The 16,558-nt window shown below is 38.9% G+C and overlaps 1 protein-coding gene across 1 annotated transcript in view; it reads right to left on the minus strand.

Annotated features, from left to right (window-relative positions):
• Positions 1-1,808: 1,808 nt before the first annotated feature.
• The window catches only part of LOC135071065 (protein still life, isoform SIF type 1), a 125,735-nt gene continuing 110,985 nt past the window's right edge, over positions 1,809-16,558 (minus strand). Inside the window, exons 30-43 of the mRNA XM_063964811.1 lie at positions 15,520-15,674; positions 10,445-10,557; positions 8,304-8,477; positions 7,321-7,515; positions 7,142-7,250; positions 6,887-7,066; positions 6,659-6,796; positions 6,422-6,579; positions 5,392-5,579; positions 4,263-4,428; positions 3,915-4,001; positions 3,719-3,830; positions 3,269-3,413; positions 1,809-3,066 (exon numbers count right to left, since the gene is read on the minus strand). Coding sequence (XP_063820881.1) covers positions 2,283-3,066; positions 3,269-3,413; positions 3,719-3,830; positions 3,915-4,001; positions 4,263-4,428; positions 5,392-5,579; positions 6,422-6,579; positions 6,659-6,796; positions 6,887-7,066; positions 7,142-7,250; positions 7,321-7,515; positions 8,304-8,477; positions 10,445-10,557; positions 15,520-15,674 — 2,704 coding nt within the window. The 3' untranslated portion in view covers positions 1,809-2,282. The remainder of the gene's footprint in view (positions 3,067-3,268; positions 3,414-3,718; positions 3,831-3,914; positions 4,002-4,262; positions 4,429-5,391; positions 5,580-6,421; positions 6,580-6,658; positions 6,797-6,886; positions 7,067-7,141; positions 7,251-7,320; positions 7,516-8,303; positions 8,478-10,444; positions 10,558-15,519; positions 15,675-16,558) is intronic.

A 16,558-nucleotide genomic window follows, 5' to 3' on the forward strand; every position in this document is an offset into this window, starting at 1 on the left:
CGCCAGCGACTTGCGGCTGGCGGAGAGGTGCGCGCGCGGCGCGGGGCGCTGCGAGCGCGGCAGCGTGGTGGGCGCGGGGGGAGCCGCGGCCCCCGCCCCGCCCCCGCCGCCCTCGCCCACCATGTCGCGCGGTTTCCACACGGGCGATCCTACAACACACCAAACACCGAACTCTTTAAATTCAATCTTCGAATCGCGCGATGCGCCGGAACAATTTGGAATGATGGCGGTTTGCACTCTACCGATTCGCCAGGTGGTCGCGGGCGCGAGCAAAGAGTTGAATGTTTGATGAACGTCGTCGTAGGGCCGACGTCGTGTACTCTTAGTACGAATTTCAAGATTACGATTATTACAAATTTTCAAACCAATAGGTTCCGTTTTTTCTACTGCTACGTTGGTTGAACTCTACATTGAGTAACATCATAAAGTAGCACAAGAAAAAAGAAGAAGAAACTTATCGGTTTGAAAGGGTCGAATAAGTTGTAGTTATCGTAATTTGATAAATCGTACTAAAAGTACAGGTAGAAATCGTGCGCAGCGGGAGGCGGGGGCGGATCGGCCTGGGCGGGCGGGCTGGTCATGGTTCCGAGCCGGGCAACGCGGTCATCGAACATTCAAGCGGTGGGCGCATTCTTACCCGTAACCGTCGATCGCTCGGGGCCTCCTCTATATACTATTACCTAGGTGCAGCGTCAGGTATCCCGACCGTCATCGTCTATCAGTGTAGATTAGAGGTGAGTGCATTACCTAAGTCCACAGAGAAATAGTGCACACCTAATTGAAGCACTACGTGAGCGAAGAAGTTTTCCTACTTTATTCTATAGATATAATGTGGATATTACATAATATTATGTTTATTTAAGTGTGTGTATCATGTTTATAGCCTATTTAAAACGATTTAGCATATTACTTTAAAACTATGTTATATTGTTTATAGCATCATGCATTACAGATTGATATACTATGTTTATTATACGTTTATTACTATTAGCGATTAATTAAACAGTACCCAGACTGCATAAGGGATACATCTTGAAACATTTATTTTGCTGAAATCTATTACGACATTCATTTTAAGTTAAATTTTATATGTTTTTAATTAACAGACAGCATACGAGACTCACTATTGACGCTATTTAACAACCATTTGCAATAAAATTGTTTAGCGCGATTTTTGGATGTAATCCCAATGCTAAGCTAGAACGTTACTTCTCTAGATGTTGGTGTTATAATAGTCGAGGTTGAAACAATAGTGTCAAGTAAACAGACAACTTAATCCTAAATTGAGCAGATGAAGAATAATCAATATTACGCGAGAAATAAATATAGTATCATTAACAATAGATAGTTTGAAATGGAAGACTTAATGGTACAAATCCATGGCCATCTACATACGTAATAATAATTACATTAATCTATCGGGATGTATGTATAATAACAGTCGATGAAATTAACGAGAGAGATACTATTACGAAAGTGATTAAGGATTAACATCAGTACAATTCCACAGCCATTATTATATAAAACTTAGCACTTGGATTATCTAACATTAGTTTATTTATACGCAATATGGTTGTTATTATTCATCTACATATGAAATTACACAACTAAGTATTTTAAGAACGTGTAGTTGTTATATTAAGTACAATACGATTCTACACATTAAATATTGGATTCATATCATCATAATTTGAATATAGGTTAAAATTTTAAAACATTTAGGTAATTAACGTATACATAATTTGAACGTTGTGTTGATTCATAATTACATCTGTTGTATTTAAATTAAACATTTTATGAATCCATTGCGTACAAATTATGGAATTAAGTAAATATCAATAACTTTAATCAACTTATAATGAAAAAAGTCAATAAATAGTAATTTGACCATCATCAAAGTATCGTCATTTTCACTAATCAATTCCTTTTAGCAATGGTTTAGACAAAGTCTCCACCATGTTATATTAGATGATAAATATACATAAATAAATCACAATGTGATAGATCTTATTTTATGTAAGTGCCTACTTTTTCTCGCTCAAGTTAGGTTAATGTTAAATAATAAAAAGTAATTAGCAGGTACAATAATATGTTTAAACATGTATTTGATCGAATTCGCTTCGTTCGGTGTGACGTGTGGAAGTGCAAGTTCCACGGTCATGGGCAATGTCCTCTAGAGTTTCGATGCTGCTGCGGTCAGATGAAGTGTTCCTGTCAGGAATGCGAGACTGCGAAGCTAGCGTCTTCCTTCTAGATTTGGGGGACTTGCCCTTCCCCCTATGCTAGGAGGTTTTAGCCTGCCTTTTCCCAGACAGGTAACATTGCACGCAAGTCGGGTGCTCAATAGCCTTAGTAATTGACTCGGTAGACTTAGATACCACAATCCCCATCTTCATAGCCTTATCCTCGGCTTTGGCCAGTTGGGAGTAATGAGTCATCCTATCCAAAGAATTAGTGCCAAGTCTTGCTAGTTTCTCACCGCTAGATTTGGATGACCGGCGGCTAACATTAGGCGATTTGCAGGGCGATCGGTCGAAGCTAGCCTGAGGTGTTCGCATGATTCCCTTTTTCGGGGCAGGCTTTGGCGACCTGGATCTATCAACGCTATTCTCGCGAGATTTCATGATACTTCCACGCGGGGACCTCGATCCATCAAAACTCTGTTGGGGTGATCGCGACTTATCGATAGATCCACGCGGGGACTTTGACTGATCAAAGCTGCCTCTCGGAGAGCGGTGCATAGTCTTGGTTTGTTTCAGGCTAGACTTGTTGGGAGATTTGCAAACAATGACTTTGCTGACGCGATCTCTCTCAGGTGACTGACGATCTATAGACCTGTTGGGGGACTTGTCTCTGTTGATGCTGCTGCCGCTGCAGGAGCGTATTACTTTGATCTTCCTCTCCTGGCTCGAGCTGCTCTTTTTCTCGGGAGACGATTTCAGAGATTGAGATTCATGCTTACCTAGTTCTTTGACCATCGTGGGTTGGTACTGGGTTGGTTGATGCGAGGATTGGATGAGTCTAGCTTGGCTGCCCGTGCTGCCGGCACTCAGAGTCGACGTCGTGCTGTAAAATGCAAATCCCGCATTATTGTTTGTTCAAATATAGGTCGTGCATAAACTGTAGACATATGTATGAGTAAAACAAGCAGACCTACGCGAATTTAGAGTTTCGATAGAATGTGATGAGTCTGGTGCCAATCAGCGTTGGTGTAGGTATGGTGTGTTTGTTGTACTTTTGTAGCGGTAACCCATACATATGTTGGTACCTTAGCGTGAGGTGGTTGGGAGTTCTGCCTAACCCTCGTTTGGCAGGCGGCTGGGGCGGCTCGTCCTCGCCCTCGGACTTGGAGCCGAGGTCCGACTTGTCGGTGTCCGGGGGAGGCGGCGGCGGCGCTCGCTTCACGCTAGTCTCTGTCGTGGGGGGGAGTGGGGAGGCTCGTGTTAGTGTTAGTCATGCGCCACCATCACGTACATTACGATTAACGGCTATTAGCGGTGCAGGTGTTACAGGACTACTATGGTCCAGAGCACTCTAATACTTTACGTTTGGAAAAGTTTTAAATACTTCGCGTCAAGTATTAGAGTGACTCATTTTGTTAAATTATATTTCAAGCTATGTTAAGGATCAAGCACTAAACAGATATGTTTAATGAAAGGAATGATTTCCATGTATTTGATTCGTTAGTAGGAAGGCTATTGATGTTAGTGTCTCTTACCAGCAGTGTCACCTAATGTTTTGCTTCGGTGCCTGAAAGCAGGTTCTTCTTCTGGAGGCGGTGGCGGAGGTTCGTCTGCGTCTTGAGAGTTCTCACGCGAGAGATCACCAACCTGAAATGTATTACGTACAAAATCAGCATCCAAATTTTATAGTTCCGTGGTAGGTAAGTGTTCTGAACTAGGATTTCATTTTACCTCGATATTGCCTGCCGATAGCCGTTGTCCACTTGTCTTTGGTTTCTTTGTCTTGCCGAGAGTTTGAGAGCCCTGCATCACTTGCACCTAGAATAAAAATAAAAAAAATCATTTATTAACTAGCTGTGCTTGTGGCTCCGTACACTTACATAAAGTTTGCAAGTTCTATTCATAGTTAATTTCAAAAGTCAATCTGGTAAGCTGATCCAATAACTTACGATTTATTTGTTGTCTGCCTTATGAAAAAAATGTTTTCGTACTCACTGTTGATCCTCCTCCAAATGTGTCTCGGTAAAGATCCAAAGGATCTGCTGTGTACGAGTAGGTAAGTATTGTTCATTGACTCACAGTGCATCTCACCTGATGCTTGGGCCTCTCCCGGTCGCGTTCCAGGGTGTGTGGCGCCCGAGGTGGGGCCGGCGCGGGTCTCGAGGTGGGCAGGGACATGTTCCGAACCGACTCCCTAATGATCTGCCTGATAGTCTTCAGGAACGCGTTGCGGAAGTCCGCCGTGCTGCTTGTACAAAAACAAAGGTATTTCGACTGTATTATTATGTTTTATAAACACTTTTACTTACTTTTGTTATACAAACAACGGATTTAGGGCATTGGCGTCATTATTGCTATAGCCTATAAACTGCTGACATTCATTGAAACCCCGAGCGATATCGTGGCTAATAAAAACAGCAAACGATCAAATTATGAGTTTTATTTTAGTAGTTCGGTTAGTCATTTGAAAAAGCTCCGAGTTTATGGCAATATTAAGAAATCACGAGTTAGTTAACTACGTTGTTTTCGAAGTATATTGTAGCAAAGTTAACTGTCGATACGATCGGCATAATTATGGCTAACGACCACGCCATCGCTTGGAGCCATTGACTTATAGAGTAGCTGCCAAAAATGAGCGTGATTTGTAAAAGTCGGAACTAGGGACTTCCCGGAAAAATGGGATCATTTATATTATTCTTTGTTACGAGGACATGTTAGACTGCTCTTGATGGATCAAGCTGAAGTAGGTACCTACATCCTTTACTTGGATATTTATCTCAAGTAGGCATACCTAATATTGATCAGACACTTTATTTTCATTTATTATTTTGTCTTGTCTTTTTGTGTGATGGCTACGATATTAAGTATTAATATTTTTTAACGAAAGCTGAAACCAAAGAAAGATACAAAAACTACGTTGTACAGTCTTATGCAAGGGACCATTTTGCAAATAGATTTGAGTTTAACTAGACAATTTCGTTTGTAGTCTATGTCGACGTGAAATTGTAAACTTCGTCTGTTTTAAAGATAACGTGAGGTTGTAAATTAACTACGTCAGATTCCTACAAATCTCGTATGAGAGCACTTTAAATTTTATCAATAAATAGAATCTATCACAAAATTAAATGTGTAATGATGTAGAGTCGAACAAACTGGTTTTAAACTGTCTGTAGAAAAAATAAAAAGTATGAAAGTGGTAAAAACTCACCTGTTGGACAGCACGTAGACCTTCTCGGAGCGGCGCTGCAGCTGGCTCCTCAGATGTATCAGTTCCCACAAGAAGTGGCTGTCCATGTCTTTGGCAGAGGACGCGCGCACCTGGACCTCAGTCACCGGGATCAAGACCTGGTACCTGATGATCTCTACTTCGTTCGAGTTGTTCTTTGATGACACACCCTAAATGAAGAAAAAGGAAAATTTCGGTTAAATTTCTTCTTTGCCATAGCCTTTCCCTTATTTGGGGTCGGCTCTCCTCGTTCTGTGGCGCCAGGACAATCTGTCCTGGGTTGTCGAAATATTTGTTTGGGCATGTTAGTTCTTTGACATCGTGGACCACCAGGTTAAAACCACCAAAATTTCGATTAATCCTACTAATATTATAAATGCGAATGATAATATAATTTGTTACTGTAGAAAATATATTGTGATGTGGAATTCATTTCGTAATTGCTGTGCTATTATGACTCTTTGCTATGCGACTCTATTGAATTAGAATCGAATAGCAAATATTTTAGTTTGATTGAATTGAACAAACCGCAGTAATTCCGATTAATAATATTCCAATAAACCGATTGAACGGATAAATTAGAAAATTAAATTTTTAAGTACGCTTGTTCTCTGACAGAAGTAAAGCTAATCGATAAACGAGTAATATGAAAAACAAAAGTTAGATAGGATTTCGTTTCAAATCAAACTTGCTATATGCGAAAATTATATGCCATGACTAGCAGATGGGGGTTGTTAAGGCTCTTACTAAAATAAACTTTTAATCCACAAAGGTGACTGGTTTAATATTTTTCTTGAAATTTGGAATTACTTTTTGTAAGTTGCGCAAAGTTCAAGCACGAAACTTGTTCAATTACCGGGAACGGTTTGTTAATAAGGTACTAGAGAAAATATGGAAGTCTTGAGAAAGTCCATCACGCTATATTTGAACTAAATTTCAGCGATTCTTAAGTTTAATTTAGATTCGTATTAACTGAGTCTTGTTATTCAAATACTATGCATAGACTACCCACCATCAACTTCTTCTTTTGTCTCAGTCTTTCTTTGCACAGGAAGACAACAGCTGATTTAAATACAAAGCACATAGCGTGCAGTTCCAATCCTTTCTTTATTTTTCCTAAAAAGTCTGAAATATTTAACCATTCTACTCCACCGTAGTATAACAAATCACCTGAAAACGAAAAAAGCAAGGTTGATTTTTCTATTAAACTAAATTACTAATTAATAACGTCTTAAATATAATATCTTACCAGGACTTAGATCTATAGGTTGCTTGCAAGACTTCTGGTGTTGCCTAAACAAGTGATCAAAGATAGCACCATATTCTTCATGTATTCGTTGCATCTCATTTATATGTTCAGCAACTTTCTCCATTCCCTTGAGAGCCTCTGCACAGAATACAAAATGTATTGAATAAAATATGTAGCACGTTAAATTGAGTATAGAATTTTAAACAGCTCATCATTTTTGTTACTGACCTACTAAATGGAGGTGTTCTTCAGAATTAGCATCAGTCAAATTTCTCAGTTGTTGAAGTAATAAGGGATATTTAAGTATCCGTTGAATAGGTTTGATAAGGTACGACTCGAGTGTTGACGAATGCTGCTGCTTTGGATTCCTCGCCGCCAAGAACTCTTGCAATGCTTGGTTTCCTTCATCTGTGACAGTAGAGACCATTGTGAGTTATGTATTTTCAAGAAAGGAACATAAAAGTTTGTTGAAGATACACTTACTCGGATGCAAGACTTTCTGCGCCTTGCTGTGACTGGCACAGAAAGAGCTGTATAGTTTGAAGTGGTTGACGTAGTACAAGAATGCATTTCCGACCGCGAAGAGTATATTCTGAAATCAAACGCAGTATGACAACGCGGTCCAAAAACAGAATAACAATAACTTTAACCAAAATACTAACTTTAAATTGATTTGAGAATTCAAAGTGGTGGAAGTTCGGCTCAGCCTCGAGCGCTTCCTCTAAGTTTTGCAGGAACTGCCTTTGGAAAGTCACAATCTCCTGAATGTTTCCAAATAGGGCGTTGATCTCGGCGTTTGATAAAAAAGTTTCCTTCTTCAGCGGCTCCAAGTAGTTCTCCAGTAAATTGTTCAGGTGCTGCAAACCATCGATTCATTAAGACTTCCTTTTAGGTAACACTTTTCAGCCACTCAACCCATTTCGGCGCCTAATAATTAAATATGAATATTCTAATCCACAAATGGCAGATTGTCGCAGGTGCGTCCAGTTTCGCTTGGGTTTTACCAAGTTTTAAATACGTTTTATAAATCCATCAGAAGTTTTCGGCTCAATGAATATTTATTTGGAGTTTCGCACTCCATCAAAATTAATTTTATCTGCCGATCTGTTTCCGTTTGGGCGAACCTGCGATCTACCTGCTATGCATTAATTACGTCTATACTACTTAATTGTAACCACGATACTGTGCAAGATATTTAACGAACTTTATCTTACGTACAAAATATTTTTTCCACATACTTAAGTATTTAAGTATTTGTTTAAAACTTTATTACATAAAAGATGTGTTACAAACGGCAAACTTAATGCACAGCAAATACCTAGAGTGAACGGTGTATTTTCATTTGCGAAATGTCAAAACAGTTTTACAAACGAGGAGTAGGTGTCATTACATGTAACCTATTGTATTGTGCAGTCAAAGTACCAAGTAGTGAGTTTGTTCCGGCGTTTCTTCTCAGCACTTGCCATATGTTTGTCTCGAAGCGCTGGTAGGGCCCAAAAGATAAGGAGACATGTAAAGTGCCCCATAAGGGCTACCTTTTTCTTTTTTTATTATTTTCTATTGACGTTCATAAGTGCCACTTGTGGTCTAAACTGAATAAATATTTTTGATTTTGAAATATTTTTGATTTTGATTGAGTACTGACCTTAACATAAGCGCGCTCAGTGTCCACCAGTTCCAGCAGGACCTTCTTCAGTTTGTCGGCATCAGACATGTGCCGGGAGGGCGTCCCAGCCGCGGCACTGACCACGCTGCCTGTAGGGCTCCCGCGGCGGGTGTCCGCCGGCGATCGGCACCAGCCGGTCACCTGTTCTGCGCTCTACATAACAATCCAAGATAGATGGAATATATTCTATTGAAATAGACATAAAAATATCAAAACGGCAAAATAATAAGGTATAGATTCTATCCCTCCTAATTTACCAGAGTCAGATGGATTAGCCTACACTTCTTATGCTAGTCAAACGGGTTGGGAAGGAATGATTTTTAATTTTCTGACTTTTGCTTCATTGCCACATACCTACTCTACAGGAAACACTGGAAACAGGCTAGCAGGTAGGATTATGACGTTAACGACGAAGCTATTCCTAGCAATCGCATACAATTTTTAGTAGTACCTTCTTAAAATACTTTGAAACTTGCGGTATAAAATAAGTCAAATAGCCTATTAGCAAAAAACAAAGACATAAGTCACGCACGTTCTTTGGATTAGTTTATACGACAGAGTTTAATGGGCTTTCGCACATAAAATGTTAAGATCGTATACGTGTTATCGTGAACTCTCAACCAATGGGAGATCTCATCTGTTCATTGTAACAAGATTACAAGAACAGGTAGCAGCAGTTCGAAAATGAAAAAAAAGCCGCAAAAATGGTCGATATCCATTTAGTTAATAGCAAACCTTCGACACGAAAGAAGGGGATAAGTAAACACGAAGCCCATCCAATCTATCTTGCACAGCGTAAGGAGGCTAACATTATCGTATACCTACAGCTTGATTAACAACACACCTTTCTCAAACACATGGGGAGCTACTGCCATCGCCAAACACGCCGGCCTAAACAGATTGGCAGGCGGGACTACTAACAAGCCTAACGTGCTCGGTTTAATCAAATTATTTAGTTAACCTAATTAGTATCAGTCTGCTATTTAGTAGTATTACTTAAGTATTTATAAATACTTTTATTATAACACAACACCTTACGCATACGTTGTCACGTTTACGTCAGTGAAGTTTATCATTTAAAGTACAAAGGTAGGTAAGTGACATTTTGATTAATTTAATCTGATTACAGAACGACGTAAACCATACAGAAATTTATTGGAGCCCTTGTAATAAAATGTACGTGATTACGTGTGCTAAATGAGCGATCGCTTTCGCTCGCCAACAACACGACATTCATTAAGCACCCACGTGATATCCATGCGTGATTGCTCTCCCTACCCTTATTACAGTTTAAGGTCGACCCATTTAGGGTTTTCACCCTAAGATCCGCCAACACTAATCGCGTTCAGAAAAGGTACACCTGTGGATTCCCCAAAAATAGACAAAAGAATAAAGACAGCTTCCGAAATGCTCCTCATTCAGTTATGAATTGGTTTAATTTGTCTCTAAGGATCCCCGGCCGACCACAATTTGCATTTAGCATTTTACAAATAACAATGATTTACCTACAATTGTCTTCCAAATAGGTTGTTCGAATCCCCAGGTAGGGGAATGGCGGCTATAACTCTTTAATTACTTAAAGGAACCGGTTGAAGTTGAAGCAATTAAAAACATTTGTACTGGGTTAGACAGAAAGTGAGGTTTAGGCAGACAAAGGGGTTCTGATAAACGTTCCGTGTCTATAGGTGGCCACAAAGGAGATTGGATACGATCTACAGGACAGGTATAATAATAGGGGAACGGCATTAAATTGCGCGTACCCCATTTGATTCGCCAGAGACGATTATTATTTTCAAGGGAGACATTACCATGCGGGTATCGTAACGAAATAAAACGTGGAATGGTCGCAGAGAGATGGATAATTGAATCTAGAATTAAGTCGCGGTCGTGCATGTGAGAAAGGGTAGCGAACTAATTTATTTTATTAGATCGCGGCGCAGGTATAAAAAAGATTATGGTTGTTACGGATATCATATGCTGTATAATAAATTGATCGTTTTACTCGGAAAAATGTGCTATTTCAGGCTAAAAATAACTTTAATGGCAGTTTAACGGACGGGGAAAAAAGTACAAGTAAAACCTTACTATGATAAATGATAACTACTTACAGTAAACCTTACCTTTAGAAGGTTTTCAATTTCAAACGAATTCGTCCGCGAGCTGACTTTGGGCGGGCCTGCATTCACCGAGTCCCCGCCATGGCCGTCTGTTTCGGGGCTGTATAACTCCTTACCTGTAAAAAATTACCTGTTGACCATCGCCCCTACTACGCAACTCGATTTCAATATATTCAGGTCGCGTTCACTCACAAGATTCTGCCATGAATGAAAGGGACTTACCGTGGTGATATATAGAAATCGATTTGGGAGTAAACCCGTAGATATTTTAAATCAGTATTCGGATATTGCACGAACCTTTTGCATATAGAACCATTTTATTTTGTCATCAATTATTTAGATGTCCTAATCTAGCGATGTTAAAAGGCATTCAAGTTGGAAACAGATTGTTGTTGCTTCATTACGTACTAATAGACGTTAATGGAGCTATTTTCGTCCCAAAGCATTCTTACTTATTCTTAATTTCTTTTACTAAGAACGGTATTTGTCTTAGGATTAAAATAATGGGTAGCTAATTACTTTTCACGTAGGTAGTACACCCAAGTCAAAAGAAACAAAAAAAGTTCCATAATCCTTGTCAATAGAAGAAAAAAAGGGATGTAGGTAGATCTTAATAAAATAAATAATCATGTTTTGTAAAAATAAACCAGCAAACGATCTTAAATAATGTAAAGCTACTATTATTGTCGGCCGTTTGGTGTAGTGGTTCAGAACGGACTACTATGCCGAGAGGTCCCGGGTTCGATTCCCGGCCGGGCAGAAATTGAAATGATGAATTTTAATTTCTGTGACGGGTCTGGGTGTGACTATGTATAATATGTATGTATTTAAAAAAAAAAGTATATAAGTAGTATAGGATCCGTTAAGTTAGCACCCATAACACAAGCATTAAGTTGCTTACTTTGGGGCTAGCTGGCGCTGTGTGAAATTGTCCAAAGATTTGTCCAAAGATTTATTGTAAATATTTATCTTTGTTTCAAAAGTGAGATATTGGACCGAAAATTGCGAACATTCAAAACATCCAGTTGAAAATAGGTTTATGTTCATAGATTAGATTTACGTGGACGAATAAATAAAGCTACACTGGCAAGAGCTCAAAATTCAGCATGTTAATAAAATGAACTTCGATCCAGTTGGTCAATAATGCCATTACTCTATCCCTGGCAAAACTAGTCAACAAGAGTAAAGCTCCTGTGTGTCTATTCCTATAGTAAACATAACCTATATTTTCATATCAAAAAGTATACCTACGTAGGTAATGTACTACGGAATGTAACGTTACGGCACAGAGTATATTATCTACTTCGTAACGGAAGGTTAACGCCACAAATAGTTTTGGTGCATTCTTAGCTCATTATCGTCATTTTATTTAAAATTTTCTATTAAATATTAAAGCTCAATCAATCACAATTAATTCTACGTTAAGTAGGTTAGGCATTTACCAAAAACACATTGAGTGAAAAAGTTTCGCACCCTGACCCCCTCAATAGGCCTCATTTTAAGTTGCCCGCGTCTTTTACAACTTCAACCTAGATATTACCGTCCTTGTAAGATTCCAATAACACGGAATTAAAAACATAAGAGTTTTCAATATCATCCGAGGAAATAACAACGTTGATGGTGGAACTTTCACGGCGGTCGTTTTATGACATGAAGTCACACAATGAGTTTTTGGTCGCGCTAGTCAACACGGCGGCCGCAAACAGCCCGGGGTTGGGTCACGGCCTTTATTTGAAGGACGGGTATTTCTGTTTTGAAATTAGCACAACACTTTATTCAACTACGGTTCTTTTCGCTCCATTCAAATACTTATTCGCGGTCAAGTATAAAATAGCCAACTCCAAGGCTTGACGTTAAATAGCGCTAATTTGCGAATTGGGCGCTGACTTTCTGTACATTTTTGGCAACGAATATTATTATGTACCCGAAGTAATTGTCCAGATCGGACTTTTTTTTGTTAAATATAAAAATTTGAATAACGGAAATACCGCTCGAATAACGTCATCACACAAGAATCCTAACAATGAGTATGAAAGATAACGAACGAAAACAAAGTGAAATATTGAAATTCAAATAAAGGTGCAAAGTGAAATGAAAACATTTTCGGGTCACATATTGAATACGCGTCATTAGGAGAAAAAACAGACGTCTCGTTAGGTGAAAATAACGTGTTTGCGGCCGAGAGAGGCGCCATTGTTCCGAGCCGCGCCCATGGAGGCTCGTCGAGTCGATTCCGTATAGGTTCTCATAAAACAAACAACAACTACATGTCGACTCAATACGCCGGCATAATTGCCTCTCATGTTGCACAAATGCCAGGGCCGGAATAAATCATTCTGGACTTACCAAGACCAAAGCAATTTCCACACCGTTGACTATAAATAATGAATTAGATTAGGCACTAGTACCCGCCAGAAATAACGAAGAGAAAGAGCCAAAAAACATTGCAAAGAAATTAGTCAAAATTTATTTATTTCTTAAGGAAGAGCGGCTTGACTTTCTTTGAATAAGATTTATAAAGCGGCCTTACGTTTGGGTAAGTAGGTAAATGTTTATTTCGGAGAGTTAAATTGGGTAACATTGCACGATGAAAAAGGCTGAAAATTTTCATTTTATCTGGTGCTTTTCCGTTTATTGTGTCAAAGGAATTCTGTTACAAAGTACATTCCATCTGTATGTCAAGGCAGAATGATGTAGGGAACGGTTTGAATGTCACTCAATACATAACTGTGTGTCAATAAACATTTCGCCGAGTCACAAAGTTAATAACGCATCCAACATTTCAGCTTTAAATGATTCTGACAACGTTCGTGCGACAAGTTAATATCAGTCAAGTCAACCGTCTCACATAGTGTGGGTAAAATCGGTCGCAGTACATAGACATGAATGTATACTACATACTATTACGAGTACCTATATACTTATTGTAATTGTTGGATGTTGACGCAGCTCACTGCGAGTCTGTGCCGGTCATAAACGCTGAGTGTAATAAACAAGAGCGTGCCAAATTAGACATTGTTCAGTATATTATTTGAGCTTATATTAATAAATTGTACGAGTTATTCCATGACGGAAAATAATAATTGAGCTATCTTATTAAGTACCACCGCTTTCAATTAAAGTTAACTCTATTCTATTGTATTCTTTTCCATTCTATTTGTATTTTCGGGACTATTCCCACCTCTCGTTCCCACCGCTGCAACTGTGCATCTACAGTTTGACCGCCAATAAAAACCCAACAAGTAAAGGTCAAGTTTGTCTGGGGGAAAAGTTAAACTGTCATTGGACCCGCAACGAAATTGATCGGAAGGACATAGGAGGAGTTCGAAGTTCTAAATTCTATTTGTATTGTGTTCATAGCTAAGATCGATAGTCCGCAGAACGGGAAGTGATATTTTGTAATTCACGATGCACAAAATATATAACTGGCTGACAGCCATAATTCAGATCCAATGTAGATTTGAGATTCGGAAACGATGCCAAGTGATACAATAATACCGTAGATTGAAACGCTGCTTGTTACGAAAATAAAAACGTCGTTATTTTAGCAAAAAAAGGGGTGAGCTTTTGGATTTATTGACATTATTGTTTTACAGCTATAAACCATCACGTAGGTTAATGGGTAAAAGCCATAAATTATGAATAATGATCCGTATGACACAGCAACACCTTTATTTGTATTGGTGGGGGCTGTGGGTATTGCTACCCTGTATACAGCTCGCGGTTAAAACGTTTCGTAAAGTCATCTTCGTGGCAACGAGGCCAGTAGGGCAGGGACATAGAAAATAGAAAACACGAAACGAATTAAGCTCAATGTGATTTTCCTGAAGACATCATTAATTAAAAGTTTTCCGGCAAGCAATAGCGTACGTATTTTGTGTTGAATGAATAGTATTGTGAATGTAATTTGGGGTAACTCATAAATCGTATTTTTGTACTTAAATTGCCTACATTCTTAAAAGAAAGTTGTCATCTCTTACTTTACAACAAACTTTTGTTAGTACCTGCTTAGGGTTTTGTTCTATTTTAGGGTAAGCTATACATATTTGGGTCGTGTTTAAGTGCCCTGAAAAGGGCCTACATTTGAATAAAGTACTTGAATCTGTAATATATTCCCTGGCTTGAAAAACTTTGGTTCTTAAATATTTACTAGCATTCATTTTGCGGAATCACGTTAATTGGTAATAGGATAGTATTAATATGCGTAACCGAAGCGGTATCGCAAATTGCAATTCAATTAGCGCGTCGATGGAATGATGGTGCGTGAAGTTCCGTTATTTATTGCTTGGATTGGTGATGTATTCATAACTCTGAAACGTTATTTTCATAACGAGCAAGCGCTCGTTACCATTTGACGTGACTGCTGCGCGTGACGGTTACTCGCTGATACCTGTCGTTTTGGCAATCCAATTCAACAACTCAATTTATTAAAACTGGGATAATATTGGGATACGTTTAAAATGGAAACATCAACAGAGATGTTGACATAACTTTGTTCAATTGTTTTTAGGTAAATGTGTGCCTATTTTAGTGCTTGACGCACGCGATATTCCAATTTTACTAGCATTGTTGTTTATTTATCGTATAATGTTTCTAGTTTCATCTCAAACATCACATCATGACCTATATTAGTTAAACCTGCTACTCCTATGGGAGTACTCGACATAATTACCTAGCTTAGCTTTAGTATCTTAGTGAAAACTGCCCTGCCATCATGAAGAATATGATGTTTTTAAATTCGATCTTTCATTAAAAAATACGTTATAGAGTTGCCGATTGTCTCGCTCGCTAGCAAAAAAAACACATTTTAATGCAATATCCGAACACAAACACGAGTTAAAATATTTCATTTCAGTGCAACATTCAAAAATCGTAATAACTACATAAAAGCTTACGTCCGTATTCACAAACATTACTATGAGATCTCATAGTGCGCGTGGACGCACAGGGTGACACACGAACCAATCACAGAGCTCTGTTCAACGCTGTGCGTTTTATTTGCTGCTTCACTTAAGCACGCATCGTTTTTGAATACGGGCGTTGGTAATGCAAGTAAGTAGTAACATCAAAATACTTACTCCAAGCTGGTGCGGGCACGATGAGTCCAGAGATCATGTCGTCGGAGATGACCGGCGGCTCGCTGGGCGGTGGTGGGCACACCAGGGAATCTATGATGTCGTCGGTCGCAGCCCTCATCATGCCGGTCAGTTCAGGCGGCTCAGTGCGGGACGACCTGGTATTATAGGTCAGTTTAAAACTATGCTGGACAAAGAGTAAGGTAAGAAAAAGAAGCTTATGAAATGAACGTTGCTAAGTACTACACAATAATACACAAGGCAACAATTAACGTGTTTAAAGACATGGCCAGACAAAATTTTGTTACTGGAAATAGAAATCCTTTTTAACCTTTCCCCGAACTCGCAATTATAATAATAAATAAATCTTTATTTCATTACCAGAAGTTTGCTTATAATTAATAGTGATCGATGCCTCCTTTTAAGCTTAAAGAAGCCTGTGCCAGGAGACATCGCTCTTCCTTGGAATATTATATGTGCGTAAATACAGTTCAATAGGTACTTATACAAAAATAAAAGTAAGCACTAATCACTAATACTACATAATATCAACTAGGTATACTAAGTATCATTTCTGTAGTAACAAAGTAAGGGGGATGGCGCGCGCGGAGTGAGTGAGTGTATGTGTGTGTGTGTGTGTGTGTGTGTGTGTGTGTGTGTGTGTGTGTGTGTGTGTGTGTGTGTGTGTGTGTGTGTGTGTGTGTGTGAGTGTTAGTGTGAATGTGTACATGTGTGTTTTATTTTTATTTATTATTTTATTAGTTTAGTTTAGCTTAAGATTGGGGATTGCAATTGGGGAAAGATGACGCGAACATTCCCATCCCTCAAATGAAGTCTGTCGAGGGAAGGTGGGAATACCCAAATGACGGGTGGTGTACTTGTTACAATACTTTATTTCATTCCAAAACTTATTAGTGCAAAATGTTCGTAGCAATTTTCGTAGTCGTAGCACGTAGAAATGTCGTAGTATGAAAGCATAGCGCACGGCGATAAACTTTATTTTAGTTCAAACTTTTAATTCAAAATAAATGGACGGAAAATA

This window comes from Ostrinia nubilalis, chromosome 4 (genome assembly GCF_963855985.1).
Source record: "Ostrinia nubilalis chromosome 4, ilOstNubi1.1, whole genome shotgun sequence".
NCBI lineage: Eukaryota > Metazoa > Arthropoda > Insecta > Lepidoptera > Crambidae > Ostrinia > Ostrinia nubilalis.